General features: G+C 60.1%; 1 protein-coding gene across 2 annotated transcripts; it reads right to left on the reverse strand.

Moving 5' to 3' along the window:
- Nucleotides 1-638: 638 nt before the first annotated feature.
- PLEKHN1 (pleckstrin homology domain containing N1) lies at nucleotides 639-20,307 on the reverse strand. 2 transcript variants are annotated; one of them, XM_083803234.1, is made up of 15 exons: nucleotides 19,898-20,307; nucleotides 18,525-18,624; nucleotides 14,037-14,183; nucleotides 13,796-13,876; nucleotides 12,866-12,953; nucleotides 9,966-10,090; nucleotides 9,053-9,220; nucleotides 8,677-8,757; nucleotides 5,772-5,841; nucleotides 5,306-5,460; nucleotides 4,376-4,570; nucleotides 3,764-4,000; nucleotides 2,608-2,718; nucleotides 2,444-2,492; nucleotides 639-2,254 (listed from the first exon to the last, which is right to left on the reverse strand). In XM_083803234.1, exons 1-15 carry the CDS (start codon nucleotides 19,975-19,977, stop codon nucleotides 2,064-2,066), a joined length of 1,878 nt encoding a protein of 625 aa, XP_083659360.1. In that variant the 5' UTR covers nucleotides 19,978-20,307; the 3' UTR covers nucleotides 639-2,063. The 2 variants fall into 2 exon arrangements, with proteins under 2 accessions (XP_083659360.1, XP_083659359.1); XM_083803233.1 differs by having other exon boundaries at nucleotides 9,053-9,202; nucleotides 19,898-20,116.
- Nucleotides 20,308-21,425: the final 1,118 nt, after the last annotated feature.

Genomic DNA, 21,425 nt, shown 5'->3' on the forward strand with positions numbered 1-21,425 from the left:
CCCGACGGCGCCCGTGTGCTAAGGGCAGGCTCGCCTGTCACCCCAAAACGCTGCCCGGCAGCACGGCAGGGACAGGGCCAGGCCATACCTCAGGTGCCGAGGCATGAACACAGTCCAGGACCCGAAATAGGAGCCGCGCACACCCCGGCGGCCGCGCACGGGGGCGGCGCTGGAGGCGTGAGAAATGAGCAGCCTGCACGTCCAAAGGGCAGCGCTTGGAAGGGACAAATTTAGCCCCGACGTAGCTGGGGCGAGCTCTGCGAGCTCTGGCAGGCGCTTTGGGTGCTGGGCAGCAGGATCCTGCTGTCGGGGGCCCCTTGCGTCTGTGTCCACCCATTGCTGATCGATAGGGGTGCAGGAGGCAGCTTGGAGAGCTCCTTTCCGAGACCCCCAGGACTCCGGGGGAAAGCAGAGGCCGGTGAGCTTTGGCATTAATCCGCCATGCGGTGGAGACTTTGCTCTGGGATTAGGTGCTTGCACGTGCCTGCCCTGACCCAGGGAGTCAGCACGCCGGGGATCCTCCCCGACCCGGGGACACAAGGTCCTCAGGGGAGGAAGGGGTCTGTTACAGCAGCAAGGGGCGAAAATTCACCGCCACCAAGCCAGGTGCTGGAAAAAGAGAGAACAAAAGTCTTCCAGAAGAAGGTTTGTTGTATTTGCACGGGCTCACAGTGATCTACTGGGGAACTTTTACAGTAACGGGGAGGGCTTTTCCCCCTTTGGTACAACGCAGACATCGCCGTTAAAAACACAATTAAAAGGATCGTGGTGACAGCTTTAATGCCAACGTGCATTAAAAGCCCACGAGCACGGCCCCCGCCAGGACAGCACGTGCCTTTGCCGCTCCCTGCTGAGATCCCGTCCTGAATAAATAGGTCCTTGGGGGTTAAGTTATTAGGGACAAATCTTCCTAACATGAAAGTGAACCTGAAACAGAACAATAACAGCTAGAAGACCCAAACCGACACATACACACACGGAGGAGCACAGAGCTGCCCGTTCTACAGTACTGAACGTCATCCACGGCTACAAAATTAAATAGGCCTACAACTCAGCTACAAAATTAAATAGATCTACAACTCAGACACATTTACACATTAAATACATAAAATACAATCAAACCTTACATGTAAACTTGGCTGGTTGCCTTCCGAAAAACAAACCGTAACAAAACACTACGATACAATGCATAGATATTCAAGTACAAAGAGCTCCTGGATTGTTTTGTTTGCACCAGTGAAAGAATGAAAATCGAGATTTTTTGCTACTATGCTCGGCTTGCAGCCTCCTTAGGGAACAAAGGTTAAGAATTTGGAGCCTCAGGTAAAAGAAAACATTCGGGTTTGCTGCTGCCCTGTATGTGCTAAAGGATCTGGCTGAAGAGGCTGCAAAGAGATAGCACCGAGACTCTGTCCCCTGTTGTTTGTGTCCTGAATCCTGCTGCTGCTGTGGCGGGGGGCAGAGCGAGCCGCAGGTCTCTGCAGAGGATTATTTTCCTTCCCTCCCTGCCCAAGTAACCCCAGGCAGCTTCTGGTGTGGGCCCAGCGATGTGCGGAGAGGTGGGAGGGGAGGACGCGGTCCCGTAGGGGGAACCTAGGGCATCCTTTCTGGGAAGTCCTGGGTAAACACGAGCCTTATTTTGTGGCTTATTTTGTGGCAGCACCTTGCTTTATTCCACCTCCGAGGTGTCAGGCTCTCAGTATTGCAGGTCGCGCTATGGTTTGGAGCCAGCACCGTCAGGAAAGGATTTTTTTTTTGCATAAAATGGAAAGAACTTCCCCAAAGACCCTGGCTTTCTTTCTCCGTCTCTGCCAGACAGCTCCGATCTTGCAGGAGGACAACCCTACGAGCACAGCTATCGCTACCGACCCCGCGCGCTGTGCCGGGCACGTCCCCTACATCTTCCCAGACCTCAGAGCTCAAGGGGGAAGGTTTGGCTTAACGGCAATTCGTAGGATTCATCACAGATCCCCTCCCTTTGCTCCCTGCACCCCGCCGGGATGGGAAGCCCAGGGGGGAAAAGAGCCCGGGGGCTGATGTGTGCCTGGCCGTGGGACCCCTCCTCAGGCCTGGTAGAACTGCGGGCTGGGCGTTGGGGAGCCCCGCGGGGTGCTGGGCGCCCTCCCCTCGGCCTCCCACAGGTTGTCGTAGCTGAAGTCGCTCTGGAAGCTCTGCAGCTCGGCGTAGTCGTGGTAGGCCGCGGAGCCGCGGCGCGAGCAGCCCTCGGGCAGGTCGTAAGCGCCGCTGCTGTCACCTGCAGGAAAGCAAAAGAGGAGCTCGGAGAGCTGCTGAGCGCCCCGTGGCTGCCTGCTCCGTCACCGGCAGGGTTAGAAAAGAGGGAGGACGTGCACAAGTCCCCCCACGTGCCCTCCCAGCCCTGCTCCGAGCGATGCTGGGGGAGCGGAGGGGGCTGCGGCACCCCAGCAGCTCCCGAGGGTCTCACCTGGTGGCTGCAGCAGGGGGCCCAGATGTTCCTCTGGCAGGGATGAGACCTGGGAAGGAAAAAAATGTGCTGATGGGGACGGCGTAGCCACGCAGTCCCGGAGCGCTTCACACCACCCCTGCACCCCAGCACCGGGCTGAGCCAGGGCTGCTCGCACAACTCACGCTGGAAAGGTAAGAAGCATCAGCAGGAGGCTGGGGAGGTCTCTGCGCCCCGGGCATCTCCCTCCAGTGTCTGCTGGGCAGGGGCTGGGAGGTCTTCGGGCACTGCAGGACCTTAAGGAGAACAAATTGCAGAGCTGATGCCTGCCGTGGAGACCGGCTGCTCCCCCACACTGTGAACCAGCCCTGCTGCGAGCAGATTGTTGCTGCAGACTTAGGCAAAACAAGGTTTTTCTCTCCGCCTTGCAAGTTCTGCTACATTCCAGTGCCAAAAGCCCTCGCCGCGAAAGAAAGAACGGGTGCAGGTCGCGCACAGCACCCCGCTAGGGGTGACGGAGGGTGGCCAGGTGTGAAGGGAGGAGGGCGAAACCCACGGGCGGCTCAGGGTCAGGGTCAGGAGGAGCCCTCCAGGGGGAGAGGGGGCTCAGCGATACGGGGGGCACCAGCCAAGGCTGCTAAGGGATGCACAGAACTAGAAATATCGCCTCCAGCAGGCCCCCGGTTATTCGGGGGGGTGTGGATCAGGCGCTCTCTGCCTCTGACTCATCTCCAGTTTCTGGAGGCTGGGCGACATATCAGCCTGGGCCTTTGTTTCGTGGTTTCTGGCTTTTCCCGGGGCTGTTGTGGTACCGGCATGGAGCGATAAGGCAAGGGGAAACCTGTTCCCTCTGCCTCTGTCCCGGCTGGAGGAGAACCGAGCCGTGCCGTGCCCTGCCCCAGCCCGCCGCCCTGCCGGTCCTGCAGTGCCACATCTGCTCGGGCTCAGGCAGACAGCAGGAAAAGAAATGGCCGGGGGCACGATTTCGGGAGCCCAAAAGCTGTGTGCCGAGGCAGGGAGGCGACCTGCAGCAGCACGGGGTGCCTCTCGCAGGCAGACGGATCCGGCCGCGCTGCGTGTGCCGAGGGAGCCGGGTGTGCAGGGGGGGCAGCACCCGCCAGGCTCCATCCAGGTGGGGAAACTGTGGCAGGAACGCGGTGATGACCCCAAATGTTTCTCAGACAAAGGGGATGGGGGCTGGCCCCTGTGGAAATGATTTCCCCGCTGCCTTACAGCACCGGTGAGGAAAGCACAAGGCACCGGAGAGAAACGGGCACCAGATCCCTGCAGTTACACCCACCCCAGGTAGGAGGGCAGCCCCCAGACCCCACAGCCCCTTACATTGCTCAGCTCCGGGTGGGACGGGGGGGCCGCGGGGCGATGCCATGAGTTAATTGCTGAGTAGGGCTCGCTGTACGCCGTGGGCACGAGCTCGCCGCCGGGGTGCTCAGGGATGAGGCCGCGCGCCGTCCTCTCCGCGTCCTGGCCGCTTCTGCCTTTGGATTTCCTGGCGCTGCCGCCCCTCCGCAGCTCCTGCGCGGGCAGCCCGGTGCTCGGCCAGTTGGCGTGGGGCAGGCACTGCGAGGAGAAGGTGAAATGGGCTCTTTCCAACAGCCTGGGCATGCATGCACGCAGCCGATGCACCATCGCTGCCCTGCTCGGGGTGCCACGGGCACCACTCCGTGCTGGGACACCCCCACGGTCGTGTGGCCGCCTCCAGCCTTTTGCAACCCGTACCTACAACCCTTATGCAAAAAAAATTTAAGAACTGGGGGTGTTTATCAGCCTTTCCCTTATCAGCAGTGACAGAGCTGAGCCAGGACAAACACAGGCTCCGAGCACGGATTTGCAACGCCGCGCCGCGAATACAGACCGTGCGAGCTCAGCCCACCCGGGCACCTGGGTGGATCGCTCTGACCCCACAAATGTCCCGGGTTTTGGGGGTTCACTTACGTGGAGAGGCTGGGAGTAGCTGGAGCTGAACGAGTCCTCCAGCACCCTGCCCTCCGACAGCAGCACGAAGGACTGTGCGTCGTGGAAGGAGCCGCTGTTCTGGGAGAGGTGCGTCAAGGTGGCCCCTTTCCCTCCGGATGCCCAGGAGTTTGTGCGGCCATCGGAGGCCAGCGAGCCTCTCCCGCTGCCACCAAGCTGTTGGGGGAGAGAAGGGGGGTGTGTCAGAGCACCCCGAGCATCCCCACACCCTGCCCTCTGTGCTGCTCCCTGGGGCTGAGCCTGGGCAGGATGGAGCCGCGGCTCCGTGGTCCAGCCCACCCAGGGGTGCTTGCAGCAGGGAGGTGGGTGCCCGGGCACCCCGACCCCATCCCCCCGCAACGCCACCGGGGGGATTTTCCTTGTAGGACCCTGGTGGTGTCCTGCTGGGAGCTCCTCACTGTGTGGCAATGCTCTGCTGCAGCCAGGGATCTGCTTTTGGGGGAATTCGGTGTAATATCAGCCTATATGGTACAAAGTAGGGCTTCAAAGCTAGTTTGCAGGGATCGGCAACTTCATGACAGTCTTAGAGGCATAGAATGATGGAGCCATTGAGGCTGGAGAAGACCTTCAAGACCACCAAGTCCAGCCATCAGCCTGACCTACAGTGTCCCATCACCGAGCCACGTCCCTTAGTGCCGCGTCCCCACCTCTCTGAAATGCCCCCAAGGGCTGGGAGCTCCAACACCAGCCTGTCCCAGTGCCCAACTGCCCTCTCCAGCAAGAAATCCTTCACAAAACCTCCCCTGGCACACCTCGAGCCTTCAAGTGGGGCACCTGAAGCAAAGCCTGCTGTGTCACAAGAGTATTCTGTTCACACTTGGCCAAAGGCAGGACAGGCAGAGCCCCCGGAGACATCCATCGGGGGCCACGCGAACCCGCAGCGCCTGTTACCTGGCCGAGGTGTGGCTGCTTTGATCCCGAGAAGCTCTCTGATCCGGACAGGGAGGAGTCGGCGTTTCGAAACTGGGCTGTTTTCAGGCAGTCGAGCCACTCCCGGTAATCGTCATAGCTGCGGCAGATCACCCGGATCGAATTGATCAGCCGGCCTGTAAAACAGCACCGTGTCCCGCTGGCACTGGGGGCGAGCGCAGCCCGCGGCGATTCCTCCAAAAACCCGTGGGCACCCCTCCTGCTCCGTCCCTCCCCATGTCCCGCGGGCATCCAGAGCAGCACGGGAGTCGCGGGAGGATGCTCTGCCTTCGTGGGACGGGGACAAAGGCGGCCCAGATCCAAAGGATGGCACCCACGTGGCTCGGTTCACCAGGTCTGGGTGCCAGGATGCTCGCAGCAGCCCAGCGAAACCAGCCCGAGCTCCGCAGCCGCTGCCGGCACAGCCCTCGGCACGGCGGACACGCACCTTCTATCAAAAAGGAGGTTTTCTCGTTCTCTTCAAAAAACACCTGGATGGCGTTGAGCGGCAGCTCGCCCTGGGGGAGAGAGAAGCAGGCTGAGCACACGCGGGCTGCGCCGGGGGCTGTGCGCCCGCCCGAGCAGGCACCGCTGGCTCCGCTCCCTTGCACCAGATTTTTGCCCCCCAGGGAAGCCAAGAGGCTTCAGGAGCTGACGGCGAGGTTCTGCCAGCACAGCTGGGAGCAGGAGAAGAGCCGTGAAGCAGTGCTGGCAGCGAGGACCGGGCTGAGCTGGAGGGAGCTGGGGGATCTTCACGGGGTATGGGGAGAAGCCTGGGAAGGCAGCGGGGCTGCACGAGCCGTGGGTGTCCTTACAAAGCCCTCCCTGAGAAGTGAGCTCAGAAAAATGCCTTTCCCTGCTTTCATTTCCCACGCTTTAACAGCTGACTTCTCCAGAAAATTGTGCAAACGTGGTCCTGAAGGAGGTTGGACGTGCCGGGCTGGGATTTCCAGCCTCGCAGCCAGGAATCCCCAGCACCCACACCCTGCGAAGCCTCACAAAGGCAGGGCTGAGCCCTGTAAATGCCAGCGGGGGAAACGTGAGCTCCGGGGCCGTGGGGCTCAGATGTGGATGCCACTCCGGTGGCCTGTTGGGGTTTCACTGCACCAAGTGCCACCGGTGACAGTTTGGTTCCCTGTGCAGCCTGGCAGAAGGGCCCAGGGCTTGGCAACGCTGAATTAGCATCGGGATCTCTTTTTCTGGGGCTCCCCAGATGAGCAAGAAGCACCCTGGGCAAGCAGCTGAAGCAGATTTTGCGCTGGACACCACTCGCCGATGAGCTCCCTGCTTTATTTTTAATTTCTCTCCCTTTCTGTGAGCTGAGTGGGACATCGTCCCTCGGTCCCTGCAGCCCCTGCTCCCCTCCCCTGGTCACCGTACCCCTGCTGCTGGCAGTGGCCCTGGGACAATTTTGGCCAGGATGGCACACGCGGGACCTGAGCAGTGCCCAAAACCCGAGCGCCCACCTCACCGTGCCCCTCACCAAGCACCGAAAGCAGGAGCAAAGCCCTGTCACTGATCCTAAGCTCCTTGCACAAGGTGCAGTCGCTTGGGATCCATTTCCCTGAGTTCTCCAGCTGCAAAAATCAGGTTTCTGGCAAAAAAACCCCACAACTCATCACGCCCTCACTGTCCCCGCCGCACAGGCTGCAGGTGTCGGGGACCTGTGCGGGCGGCTGCCTCACCGCAGTGCCCCAGGAGCACACACAGCTCCCTTTTAAAAAAAAACCAGTTTTTTCTAAAAAAACAATACTTCTCCTGCACAGCCAAGGAATTTGCTGGCCGAGCAGCGCCAGGAGGATGAATGTGGGAGGGAAAGCTCCGCGCCGTGACTCAGTTTCCCCTGCTGCTGTCAGAGGTGGACTTTGATGCTTCGGCTCACACGGGTGCCGCGCGTGGGTGGGGGCTGGTGCGGGGTAGGCGCGGAGCATCCCTTGCAAACAGCATGCACCCTGTCCGTGCAGCCCCTCCAGCCTTTTTGGGGCACGGCCCCCCTCCTAGAAGCCCCCCTGCGCCCCCTCGACACCTTGCCTGGGGGCGTTTTCCCAACAGCGGTTCGCCAGAACCGGCTGCTTCGGGTCAGCCCCGTGCGCACCAGCCCAAAACCGGAGAACAAAAGGGCCAGGCTCTTCCCTCGCACACCAGAGGCAGGGCTCGGCGTCTGCTCGCGGGGAAGGAAGGGAAGCCGGCTGGCAGAAGCCCTGGGAGAAGGCTGCTGTGCCCCGGCACGCCCGTGGAAAAGCCGGTTGGTGCTGCAGGGAGCCGGCCGTGAGTCAGCCGCGCAGCCCTGCCCTCGGCACCGCTAGCGAGGCGCCCGCGGACCCACGCTCCGGCACCGTGGGAAGGCAGCGTTGCGTGGCCGGGGAAGACAAATCTGGTTTAAGGTTTCAAAAGGGATGAGTTAATCCGGGAGCCCAGCCCAGGGCCCCCCTTGCGCGGTGCCCCGTTCCCAGGAGCTGCAAAGTACGCGTTCCCGAAAGCAGGCGCAGTCAGAGGCGTGTCGCAGGAGCCACCAGCTGCTGGAAAACACCCGGGTGGCTGAGAGAGGAGAGCTTTTAATGGTGTGCATCCCTCCTTGTGCCCCTTCCCACTGCGGGCACGGCCTCCTGCAGCCAGTGAGATGCTCCGTGCAGGGCTTCCCGCTTGAATTACAAGCAGCCTGCAGCGCTCAGGGCGGTGACATGGGCATGGGGAAATAGCACGAAGGACCCCGGCGGGTTCATGCTGAAATTCGCAAGCCCTCCACCTCCACAGGGCTTCCTCGTCCCTGGTCCCTGGCTCCTGTCTCAGCAGCTAACAAGGACACCGCCGAGCTCAGCACCGCCACGTCCCGGTGCCGCTGCACCTGCCGGCTGGGCAGTGCGCGGCTTGTCTCGGCACACTCGTTGCAGCACGAGAAAACAGGGTCGGGGAGCACCGGGCTGGTTAACAGCCATCACAGCCGTGTCTAGGACGGATGCTGGCAAGGGGGCTTAAGGGCTCACACCGCAGGCCATGCAGATGCAGCTCCCGTGCTCCTCGATCACAAGCAGTGCCGCAGAAAGGGGCTCGGGAAGCCGCCGGCACGGCCGCCCAGGAGCACGCCAACCTCCTCCTCCCAGAGCCTTGGCAGCCACCTCCTTCCCCCCGGGGCTTTTGTAGGAGGGCAAGGTGTTTCTCATGGGAAGATGGCTCACAACATCCCTCTGCCTGCTCGCCTGCCAGCTGGCAAGGGAGCAGCGTGGAGGGAGAGCCCTTGCCAAGACGGGGAGCGCAGGGAAAGCCGGGTGGAGGGGAATAAAGAGCTGGGGCCGCGCTGAAATCGCCGCGGTGGGTTGGGGAGGGAGGGAGAAGAGGCTTGCGAATGAACTTACCTTGAAGTAGAAAGCGTTGTGCTCTTCAGACACTATCACCAGGGTGGAAGGGTAAAGCACCAGCAGCCGGTCGTGCTGCTCCTTGGAAAAGCAAAGAGGGGGAAGGCTCAGCCCCGGGGACAGAGCCCAGCTGCTGCCGGAGCACAGCCTCCCGGCGAGGCTCCTGCAGCTCCAGCTGCCAGCTCCGACCTCCAAATGCTCGTTGCGCACACGTGCCGTCCCCTGGCACCGCAGCTGGGCTGGAGGAACAGTGACAAATCTTGTCCCATTTACAGGGGCGCGGGTTAAAGGAGCCCTCGGGGACCCCCTGGATGGTTGGCAGCAGTTGGGCAGGGCTCTGCACCATCGGCCTGGCCGACCCGAGGCTGCGTCCTACCTGGAAAGGCAAGTGCTGAAGCTTCACTTTGGAAGCACAGAGGACGTTGCCGAGGGATTCCCGCTGGGTCCCTCTCCACTCCTGGACGGGCATGTTCTGCACGGACCACCGCAGCTCCTCCTTCCCCATGGAGCTCTGCTGCCAGTCATCCTGGGGACAGGAGCAGGGCTGAGGAGCAGGGAAGCTGTGTCCTCCCCTGAGCGCTAAGCCAGCACAGGGCCCACGGCAGGACACTTCGCAAGCGGGGCAGAGGCAGGAAAGAGCAAATAAACCTGTGCAGGAGCCAGCTTTCCAGCCTAGCATCATCTGCACGTTTTGGGAATTCAGAGGGGAATATCCACGTTTTACACGTGGGCAGACAGAGGCAGGAGGGGAGGAGAACACCCCCTAAAGCTTGGAAGAGAAGGCAGGCCTCTTGAATCTGGTCCTGTTTGCTAGACCCCGCTCCCAGCCTCCTCCTCTGAAATGTTTTGCAAGCTCAGGACATTTGCACCAGCAGCCAGCTGGGTGAGAATTTCTCCGAAGCAGCCCCAAACCTCGTGGTGCGGCACCCCTGGGTGGCAGGGCTCCCTTTTGGCACCCACACCCTGCCGGACCCCTGCACGCCAACTGGAGGGGCGGCTCCTGGCTGCTGCAGGGAAGCAGCCAGCCTGGAGAAGAGGGGATCGGGCCCAGATCAAACCCCACGTCTCCGCCCAGCATTTGGAAATAGCAGCGAGCACAGCAGGGAGCGCTTGGAAGCGGACCCAGAGCTCCGCTGCCTTTCCACCCCCTGCCCTCTGCTCACGCTCTGCAGGCTGGAGGAGCCCCGAGCCCCAAAGGAGGATGGAAAAAGGTGCTGGAAAATGCTGAGAGCAGCTGGCTGGAGGGGTTGTCCCCCTCTAACACAGCTTCACCGGCCCAAGACGCTCACCTGAGAGAGGAAGGGCAGGCCCAGGCTCCCTCCGTTCAGGTGGATCTGTTTCTCCAGGTGGTAAAGCCACTGCTTCAGCTCTGACTCAGTCGGGCAGAACACGATAAGGGGATTCAGCAAAGGACCTGGGAGAAACGAGATGAGACGAGCAGATAAGGGCACGAGCATCGCAGGGCAATCAGCTGGCCGGGGCTGTGCTGGCTCAGCACATCGCACCCCGGGCTGCCTGGGACATTGCTCTCCGGCCACCGAGCTCCAGCCCACGCTGCCACCACCTCCGTCACGTTTCCTGGCATGGGACGGGCTGCTGGGAAGCTCTCGGGAGGCAACCTCGCCGGCACCTTCAGCTCCTGCGGTCACCTCTAGCTCTGACTGCCCTTTTTCTGTCCAAAACCAAGTCAGGAGCAAAAGTCCAAGAGTCCAAAAGTCATGCCTGAGAACAGCAGGCAGCTTTTAACTCCGCAAGCCCCCGTCGGCTTGCGGAAAGCATCCATGACACCTCGCCAAACCATAGTGGTGCTCTTGGTTTCGCTTCGGCTGCAAACACACGGAGCAGCAGCAGCTTCCCAATACTGCCTGTTTATTGCCTCACCAGATAGGGCCTGTGCCAGACGAGCTGAAGCTGCTCTCAGACGTGGCCCGGGAGGGAGGAACAGCCCTACATCTTGTTGGGTTTAGCGTCTCCGGCTATCGTTCCCTTCGTAGCACAAGCCCCAGTCTCACACACCCCCTGCTACTCACTGCAGAGACAACCTAATGACGTTAATAATCATTTCTGGCACGCTGCAGAATGGACGTTGTGATTAATAATTTACCCGTGATCTCACAATTAAAGCCATATTTGGTGCATGCTTCATAAGGCCTGGATTCATGGGACTTGGAGGTACTCAGATAACGAGCGCACGGCATAAACACGGTACTTTGCCCTCCTGTGGAGCGCCTGTCATCTCGTAATTCCCGCATTATCTGCGACTATCGCTTAATTAAGACTCTGAGACACCTCCGTCTGTCCAGAAATGCACTAACACAAACACAGAGGTGGGGAAACCGAGGCAGCTGAGTGGCAGCCCGTGAGTCACGGTGCTCAGACCCGTCGCAGCACTTCGGTGGCACGCAGCCCTGGGCACCCGTGTGCCCATCGACCCGCGTGGCTCCGAGCTCTCGCCTCTTCCCCTGCCTTGATTTCCCTGCCCTTGCAGCAGAGATAAAGAGATTCCCTGCCCTGTGCAGGGCAGCCGGGAGGGTGCATACGTGACAACGTTATCCAGATGTTCGGGAAGCTCCGAGCCCTTTCGGAGCACCCAGACCATCTCAGAGGCAGCGGGAATCTTTCCCAGCACGGCACTGCGTGCCCTGCTACACCCCTCACCGCCACATCCGACGGGGTGCTAAGGGGGGGAAAAAGGAGAAGAGGAACTCCAGCAGCACAGCCTGTGGCAGCGCCGTGACGCAGCGGGGCTGAGCAACCTGTGCCGGCCCTCGTGCGCCCTTCGTCTGCCCCGCGCTTCCCCTTTCCGTGGGAAGGCTCCCAGGGGAAGGTCGGGGTCAACGAAGCCACTTCCCTGCGCGGCTGCAGCCCGTTCCCACCCAGAGCTCTGCCTGGAGCCAGCAAAAAGCTGCTGCAGCACCCCCAGCTGGGGCAGGGGCACCAGGATGCTCCGGAGCCTGGAGCAGCCAAGGTGCCAGCATCAGCAGCGACGGTGCTGGCACCTTCCAAGGCACCGAGCTGCCCAGAAAGCACAGTTCCTGGGGAAAATCCGCAGGATTTCACAAGAGGATGGGCTCGTGTCTTCTGTCTCCAAGTCATGAGACAAAAGACTCCCACCCTGAGGCCACACACCAGGCTCTGCTCCTGCTGCGCCTCGGTTTCTCCCTCTCCAGCGGAGAAATAAAACTGCTCCGCTGATCTCACGGGATTCCTAAACACCTCTGTCTCCCCGGCCTCTCCTTGTCACTATTTCCTAACCACCTCCCTCTGCCAGAAGAGCCTCGGTTTGTTCTTCCCCTGAGCAGGACCCAAACCCAGCACAGCTCGGGGCGATTTTCCACCCAGCCGCGCTTGCCCGCGTTTCAGCGCGATCAGAGCGCGTCTGCCCAGCCCTGCGCGGAGATTTCCTTCGTCTTTTCGGCTGCCAAAAAGGGTTCGAGAGCCCTGCCCCACGCAGCTCAATGATGCAACAACCCGGCAGTCCTTAAAATTAGTGGGTCATTTTTCCCAGCTCCTTTTTATAGGTTATTTTTTTTGTTTGAGAGGCCATTGCACGGCTTTCTAGCAGTGGGCACAGGACATGAATGAGCTTCCTTGGCTCTGTCTTTACAGGGTTAACCGCTTATTTCTGTGCACTTCAAGCTGTAACTGCCCGGCTTGGGGCTGCTGCAGCTCTGTAATGACTTTGCCCAAAGAAGCCTCCGGCCATGCTGCAGCAGGTTGTGATCCCGGGAAATGTTTTATAAAGGAAGATCTCGCCGAGAAAAGTCTAAAAGGCTCATGGAGGCAGGAGTGCTGCTGGGGGAGAGTCAAAGAAGTGATGCTGTGCTACGATGGCACCCAGCTGGTGTTACTGGTGGGGCCGTTCACCTCTCAGCACTGCTGCAGTTTGCATTCAAATCTACATCAGCATGCACAGCTCCTGCAGGAACCACCACCAGGTGCCCCATCGGCCCATCCCCTGCGCTCCCCCCCCAGCCCCTTCCCTGCCTGCAGCCCTGGGCATCCGAGGCCAGGAATTTCGGAGCCTCGGAGGGAAGGATGCAAACGGTGGGAGGACGAGCATCACCTCCCTGTCTCCTCTCTCAGTGTGTTTTCCTCTGGGACTAGGTCCGAGGGGGACAAAGAGCAGGCAGCTGTGACTAACGCACCCTTTGCTCCCCATTCCCGAAGCGAGCGCGGAGGCACCGACCTGTGATGCGGAAGGCGTGATCCTCCTGCCCCGGGCTCTTCCCAGTCTCGATTTCACACACGTTCAGCTCTTTCAGAGGCAGCAGTCCCTGCGCGAGAAGGATACACCGTTATCTCGGGGGACGGGCGACGAGCACCCCTGTATCGTGGGGGACTGGGAGCCCAGCCCCGGCCCCAGCAGGTTGGACTGCAGAAAACTGGAAATATTTGGGATGTCCACAGCCCTGCTGGCCAGAATGCTCTCCGTACGCTTCAAATCTTTTGGTTTTAAGAGAAAGCTCAACGAAACAATGCTGATTTAGCAAAGAAAACCAGATGGAAATGCCCATAAAGCAAAACTGGGCTGCCGGGTTCCTGCAACGAGGCACGGGGACAGATGACAAGTTTGTGCTCCCTGTCGTGGGCTCTCTGAACAAGGGCTGTAAAGGATGCAAATTGCCGTAATATCCAGGGGCCACTGCCGGCACATTAATTTCTTTTTAATTCCTTTAGAATTAATAATCTGAGGGGCTGTTTATAAGGCAGACAGGGGATTTTGTGATATTGTTTATATTCTGACATGTGTCTTTTCGGCTGAAGGCTGGCTTGCTGGCTGACTCAAGAGACTGCATTGTCACATCGCATTAACCTCAAGTGACCTAGAAGACAATAAATCATTTCTAAAAGGGACGAATTTTCTGAACATCCCCAAAACAGCAACGCTCAGCTGCAGATACTCACTCCCGTGGAGGAAGAGTGCATTGAGGCTTTGCTCGGCTGTGATTTTTTTGGCAAAACAGCCTTTGCCTGTAATTAACCAGCACCACCAGGTTAAAAGATTGCTCAGCGGCGGCCAGCACAGCCCCAGGAGCGGGGTTTGCCTGTCCTGTCCCGTCCCGTTCTGTCCTCCCAGTGCCCCCAGTTTGGCCGTGCTGCCCAGGAGATGCCCCACCTGGTAGGCGAGCCCGTTGAAGCCCATGGACTGGAAGTACAGGTAAGACTGGAACAGCTCCAGGTAGCAGTCATTCACCTCCTGCAGAAAATTAAAAAAAAAAAAATACATTTTTGGGGGGCTCTGACGGACACCAGCCATAGCTGGAGGAGGTCCCCATGGGTCCCGTTGCCCAAAAGTGCTCGTCTCTTCCCAGCCCTGCAGGGCCCCTCCGAGCCCGCAGGCCCGTGCCGTGACTTACCTGGCAGTGCTGAAGCTTTAGCTTGACCTTGGAGTAATAGATGATTTTCCCCAGGTTCCTGACAACCGTTTTCCTCCTTCCCCTCTTGAATAGGCTGGGGAACCTCTGGTCCAGGTTTTCTTTCTGGTTTTCTTGGTTCTGAATGTGCTGTACAAAGGGTTCAGGAGAAACAAATCAGAGGTGGGAGGGCTGGATGGAGGAGATGTTCCCAGCGTGACCCGTCCTCCAAAGGGTGCCCTGGGAGGGTGCCCAGCCCCTGCTGTTTGTTGCTGGGTCTCCATGCCAGCGTGCTGTCTTCGGGTGCTGCTGGCGGGCCTGGGGAGATATGGAGCTAAAAGGAGGCTTTATGGGGTGGGAAAGAGGGGGCGCAGAAGCACATCCTACATTTAGGGTCGCCCAGCTCCACAGCTGACCCCCTGCCGTCCTAATTAAATTCACTGGAGCAAGGATCAACCCAGGCTCAGCAAACACAGTCTGCCTTCCAGGCAGGGAGTCTCTTATTTCCTGAGCCCTGGTTATATGGAAATCCCTCCCTTGTGCAATGACACCAACCCACACCCCTATTGCACTGCGCTGCCGAAAGCCCGTGGGGTATTGCGCCAAGCCCGGGGGTGAAAAGCTCTCCCTGCAGTTTCTCTGGGGAGAATGTTCTTTTCGGTCTTGGTTTTTCCTGGAGGCTGGTTGACTCTTTGGGGTGAAGGAGGGGCTGTATCCCAGCAAGACCACAGAATCCCCCCAGGCCCACACCCTGCGTGCACATCCGAGACCTAAATATCAGTCTTAGGCACGCCACGGACTCCGGGATATTAATTCCAGAGAAAAAGAGAAAGGCAGGTGGGAGATGCAAGCTTTCCCTGGCTGCGAAGCCACCCTGGGGGGACCCCGCTCTGCCCGTTGCAGGCTGGGTTTTGTCCCGCGCCAGAGGGCTTGGCGGTGGCATGCGGCTCCCCGCTCGTCGCAGCAGCATTTCCAGGAACTAGCAGGGAGCCAGGGCGCACGGGGATGGGGTGACAGCTCTCGCCCCGCGCAGCCCTCGCTCCCCCGCCGCCGCCGGCCAGCGAGACAGCTGCCTGCGCCCCGTGATGGATGGCGAGCCAGCAGCGCGCACCAGATCCGTGCTGGGGCCCCCGTGACTCAGCCCTGCGGAATGGCATTAACCCCTCTCCTCACCCATCACCCTGCCCATCTCCGGCCCCCATCCCCTCCCAGGAGCCTTCCACCCGCGAGGGCTGGAGCTCCCGCCGCACCCTCGTGGATTTAGGCAGCTTTTTGGGGTGCGGGCTGAGCCTTTCTCTGCTCCCCGTCTCCCTCCAGCCGGTTCCATGCGGGTACCCGTGCACATGCACCCGGATCCTCCCCTGGAGGTAGGAACCCGCCGGCTGCCAATTAACGCTCTCACCGAGAGGCAATTAAGCATAGGAAAGGATTGCGTTGGTGCTGCAAGCTGCTGCCAGAACACGGAGCGGCCGATCGGCTGGCGGCGGGGGCACCGATAACAAAGCCTGGCAGCGGGGTGAGGCGGGGCGCAGGAATGAGAGCAGGGACGCAGAGAGGAGCAGCGAGGCTGCCCCAGCAATGCTGCTGGCCAGATCTCAGCCTGAAATTGCCCTCTAATAAGTGAGGCCCCGGGATGCAAAAGCAGCTTGGATGCCGGGAAGCCAGCAGTGATTTTGGCAAAGAGCCCCGCAGGGGTGAGGTGCCCCCGACACCCCCGTCCCTTCCTTCAAGCCCAGGGCAGGGCAGCAGCATCTCCAGATCCCATCTTTAGGGGGGATGCAATGCCCCGATGGGGACGAGGCCACCACACCAGGGCACAGACAGTGAAACATTAACAAAAACAGCCTGCTGAGGAGTTTGGGGCCAGCTTCAGCTCTCCAGCTCTCAGCTGCGGAGCTGCAGCGAGGCAGACGGCGCAGTTTGGGCACAGCCCAGCTGCTCGCCCGGCCAGGGTCAAAGAGGGGGGGGAGCAGGATTTTTCTCTCTTGAGAAAGATGTAATTGAGAAGCCTTTCAAGCGCCAGCCGTCTTATCATTCCTCATCAGGTATTGCAGGAAGAAGTGGGACTGCTCTGGTCAATTTTTTACCCGGCAGGGCTCTCCTGGACTTTTCCAACCCGTTTGTTTTTCACTGTTAAACCCAAATCGCACACAGCCTTTGAGTAGGCACCGGGGGAGCCGCCCCCAGCTTTCCACAGGTCCCTGCCCGCATCTCAGGAGGGCGGCGCTGGGAGCTGGGCACCTCCAAACCCAGCAGCTGGACCAGGTCCTCCGCCAAGATCCCTGGAGAACAGGTCCCCACCAGGCGCAGCGGTGACCCGCAGCGCTCCGGGTGCGTTGGCCATGCGAACAAGGCGTCCCAAGCATGGGCTCTGCTGCTCCTGCCAGGGACCCGTGGCTTGGCCAGCACCTGGGCTGGGCTCAGCCCCTGCTCGATGCCCTTCCCCACAAGCTCCTGATGCTCTGCCTGGGTACAAAGGCAGTTTCCAGGCTGCGTGAACCCAAGCCCTGCAGAAGGCAGACACCTCGGACGTCCCCGGGGCAGCCCACTGGGGGACAGGTTTACAGCCTGCACCCAGCCATCCCCCAAAAAGCAGCACCGGCAACCCCACAACGACCTCGCGCAGCCAAAAATAAAGGAAATCAGCGATTGGAAGCCCTCCCCTGGCTGGGTCGTGCTGGGGGCGAACCCTCTCCCTGCCCAAGGAGCGCATTTTTGGGGCATCTCAGCTGTCCCCTTGCGCCGCGGGCAGCACAGACCCCTGGAAATCTTATTTTTCTCGGGGTTTGGCGACGCAGCGGGTGAGCAGCAGCGTGACCACCCCGACACATCCTCGCTCCCCGCCTCCGTCCCCGCTGCTTCATCCCGCAGGTAGAGCCGGTTGCTGATTAACCCGCCCCAGCCCCTGCAGCCCCCGGTGACTCCCCGCTGAATCACCGGCCCAGGAAGGGCTCAGCCTCGCAGGGTTGCTGCTGCTGCTGCCCCGGGGCGCCGAAAGCTGCTGCCGGATGATAAAACAGGCAGAGGAGAAGCGCTGCTCTTCTGCCCCGTCCTCCCCCCCCCCCCCAAATTTTAGGTGTGGGAAAGTGGGAATAAAGGCGCTGGGTGGGAGCGGGGGGGCTGGCTTGGCGTGCCAGGGACAATATCCACTGTGGGGTCATGGGGACAGGTTTTCAGGGATGTTTCTTGCCCTCATCCCAAGCTGTTTGCCATGGGCACAGCGCGGGTGACCCCATCGCCTCTGAGATGGGGATGTCCGAGTCCCTCCAAAGCCCCGCAGCACCTGGTCACCTCCTGCTGTTTTTTTTTTTTCCTTGAAAAACGAGGGTTGGGAAAAGGACTAAACCGTGGCTTTCTCCCGGCCGCACAAGATGCTTGCGGCTGGGCAGGGAGCGTGGATCCCAGCCGCCCCCGGCGGGGGTAACATCCACCCCGCTGCTCCTCCCTCCTTCCTGCCCCGAGGGGATCCCGCACTTCTGCTCCCCTGCGAATCATCCTCGGCCACCTCTCTCCCGGCAGCTCGCGGGGTTCCTTTTGCAGGACCTGCTGCCACCGCAGCTCTCCCGGGGGACGTAGGCGGCGTCTGGTCCCCCCGAGGTGCTGCACGGCCCCGCTGGGGGCAGGCAGGGAGCCGTGCCCACCCCAACTGCCCTCAGCCAGAAGTCACGGGCAGCCAAACAGCTTCCCCCTGCACCGACCAGGGTGCCCCCAAACAGAGGGGACAGCACCCACCCCTCCGAGCTGGGGGACTGCCTAGAGCCTGGACACTGAGCCCCCGACAAAGCATCTCGGCACCAGCTGAGAAACCCAAGGGGCAAAGTCCCGCCAGCGTCCTGCGACCCCTGCCTCAGTTTCCCCTTCCCCAAACCCACACGGGAGGGGGGCACATGCCCGGGACTGCTCCATCCGCGGCCCTGGGCAACCCCAAAAGCCAGGCAAACGCATCGGGGCTCGTCGGTGCGCCCCAGCGTGCCCCGAGCGGGGCTGGGAAGCGGGCCATACGGCCGCAGGGCTGCTACGTGCCCGGGGCAGACCTGCCCTTCCTGATTATCTTCCCAAGGCTCCCCGCGAGCGTGCCGCCTGCTCCGTCTCATTCCAGCGTGGGAATGAATCACCTTGGAGCGCTCGCTCTCATTTTCCCTTCCTCCAACGGGGCGACCCAGAAACAAAGAACCACGAGCAGAGGAACGGGGTGTGTGTGTGTGTTGGGGGGGGGGGATGTTCCCACCATGCTGCCTGCCTTGCCCTCAGCACCCCACAACCCTCAGACAAATTTTGGGACGCGGCAGGTCCCCTCAACCCCTCTTTAGGGACCTCGAGCTGTCGGTGATGCTGCCAGGAGAGGCAGGGGGCTCAGCCCCCGGGTGGTGGGTGGGAGACAAACCTGCCGCCACCCCATTCGGGGCCCTTTTTGCACACATCTGGCCCTGGGATGGGTGGGAAGAAACCCTGGGAAGGCTGGGGAGGGGGGCAGGATGCGTTGGTACTTGCCTTTCCCGGGATGTACTGCAGGATTTTGTCTGTGGTTGTATCTCTCTCCCCACCTCCGTCTATGCCGAAAAAGCTGGGCAGTTTTTTCTTGCCATTTTGCCTACAGAGGGGAGGGAAAAAAAAAAAGAAAAACTGAAACAAAACACGCATGTAAACACAGAGCTAGGCTGATGCGTAGCGAATTCTCATTTCTTCCCAGAAATAAGGAAGTCGGAACGCTAAGTAAGCAATTTGTCATGGGCTTTCTAATCATCCCAGCCCTTTAATGGGCTGATAAACAGCCTGGGACGGTTGTAATGGGTTTTGTGCTGCACCTGTCGGTGTTTGGGTTTTGTTTCGGTTTGTTGTTTTGTTTTTATCATTTCTTCCCATAGCCAGACGATCAGCCGGGCTCAGCCGAGCCTCCAAAGGAGTAGGGAAGGATGTTCTGCTCAGAAGGCAGAGGCCCCATCCAGCCCCGACGGCTGCTGTCAGCCCCCCGGCGCGGAGATGTGAGCACTTACACACACACACGCACACAGCCAGGTTTTATTGGGAGCTCTGTGGTTTTCCTCTCCCTTTCCTCCCGCTCCCAGCAGAGCCCCCAGCTCCTCCTGATGCGCACACCGGTAAGGAGCAGGCACCGGTTTGGAAGCACCGGGACTGCTTCGCTGGGATTTCCCAGCACCTTTCCTCGCCTCTCATCTCCCCGGGGAGCCGGGACCGGTGTCAGCCCTCGGGGTCCCAGTTCCCCAACCCTTCTCCCGCTGCCTTGCTCCTGGTTTAGGGCAGCCCCGAGACCCGGGACCGGTGGCAGCGTCTCCTCCCGGGCTCTATTTTGGGACTGTGGTACCCGAGTGCTGTCCCGGGCACCCGACACCAAAGCCCCGAGAGGATTTCACAGGTATTTTCTTCCTCCGGGGGTACAAGCAGGGATCGGCCTGAAGGGGCAGGGTGCTGGGATTCGGGGCCACCTGAAATTAAAGGGATGTGAAGGTTGCTTTTCCACCCCACGGCACCACAGCTCTGGGCGTCACGTATAAAAGGCTGTGGGTGTAGAGGAAGAACGTCAGGCATTTCGCCCTGCGCCCCATCTGCCCCACGGGGGGGGGGAGTTTCCATTTTTCAACCCAAAATGACCCAAATCAGGTTTTTCCCCAGGGCAGCCTCGCTGGGATACCCCAGCCCAGCCCCGCAATAACCTCCCAGGTGCTGGCAGCCAGTCGATCACGTTTGGCACTGCCAGCACCACCCAAAACCCCCCAGGAGCCCTCCTTCGCCGAGCCTGCCAACAACTCCTGGGCTCCCCAAGCAGGGCTCAGCCCCGTCCCGCGTGGAGACAGTCAGCAAAGGCAGCTGGAAAAACCGTCCCGAGTAAAAACGAGCGTACTCACCCTTTCTTCAGCGAAGGTTTCCTTCTGAACGAGTGCCTGAACCTCCCAGGTGCCTGGGGAACACAAGTTATGTTCCCCATGCCGGCGGCAGCGGGAGCAGCTGGGAGCAGCGAGCGGGCGCGCGGAGCCGGGGCGGTCGGTGTGTCACGCAGCCATTCCCCGCTTCCGTCTGCAGTGACTCTTGTGGGTGTGAGCAGCGAGCAAACAGACTTTTGGCCGAGGTTTCTCAGCTGCTCCGCTTCTCCTCCCTCCCCGCGTGGGGCCGGGACGCGCTGCGTGCCGCGGGGAGGGGCTGGGTGCCGGCTCCAGCGCCACGGCCCCGTGCGCACCGCGGCACCCGCAGGGATGGATGCCCTGGCACGCACGGGCACTGCTCCCAGGAGGCATGGGGAGACCGAAGCTCGGCAGACGGGACGAGGCTGGAGCCCCTAAGGAGCTCCTCGGGAGCGTTTTTCCTAAAGGGAATAAATCACCGCTTGGTTCGGCTGGGAAAAAAAAAAGGAAAAAAGGAGCAGGAAGAAAATATCGACGATTATTGCTTAGGGTGTTCAGGAGGCTGCAGCTCGGGACGGTTGTATGAGCTGGAAAGGAGCAGCCTGGATTAGATTTGAAGTGAAACACATGGTAGAAAAATACGGTAATAGATTCGAAGTATAACTAACAGCAGAAAAATAAATAAATGTGGGAAAGCTAATATATATATTGAAGTTACACACACGTTAAAATCTAGGAATTATGGAAAATTGGCAAAGGAAGCGAATCCCAAACGGAGACGTGTATGATAAGCAAAACTACAGGGTTACTTTTAGAAGAAACACTTCAAAAGGATCCAGACAGAGCTTCCTGACTGTGGTGTGAGCCCCTTGCTGCGTGGAAGTGGTCACGCTAATAGCGAGCCGTCAATGGGAATGCAGAAGGTAGCTGCAGAATAAATATTTCTGTTTTAGGGATTGAGGAAAGCCAGGCAGCGCAGTCAGAGCAAGCGACGAAACTTTTTTCCTCCCCTGGTGCTGCAGGTGGGTGTGAAAAAGGCAAGCACAAAACACGCAGGGAATTCACATGTGAGTTTTGCAAGCCCTGAGCAGGAAAGGTTTGGGATCGCCGCTGTCTGCTTGCGGGGACTCTCACAGGACCACGGCATCGGCCAGGAGTGGAAGAAGCCGACGGGGACAGCAACGTCTCAGGGGGTAAAGGTGCCCGATCCCGTAATTACGGGTTTGTCAGGGGGCAGATTTGTCACCCCGCTGCTCCGAGGGACAGCCCAGCAGCTCCGTCTTGTTGTGGGGAGCAGCCCCGCAGCAAGCAGCTGGCAAGGAGGCGAAAAGAAACGATGCTGGGACAGAGGAGCTGGACAAGGTTAACCCAAAGCGTGCGTATTTTAAACAGGAAAGGTCGTTTCTCGCTGGGGCAGCTCCCAGACTGGGAGATCCTCGGACAAGGGGTTTCAAAAACTGGCCGAGGATGTTTTCCTAGACCTGCCTGAGTCCTGTGGGGTTTGCTAGGTGAAACCTTGCAGACACACCGGGCT

Source organism: Anser anser (genome assembly GCF_964211835.1).
Source record: "Anser anser genome assembly, chromosome: 17".
Classification (NCBI taxonomy): domain Eukaryota; kingdom Metazoa; phylum Chordata; class Aves; order Anseriformes; family Anatidae; genus Anser; species Anser anser.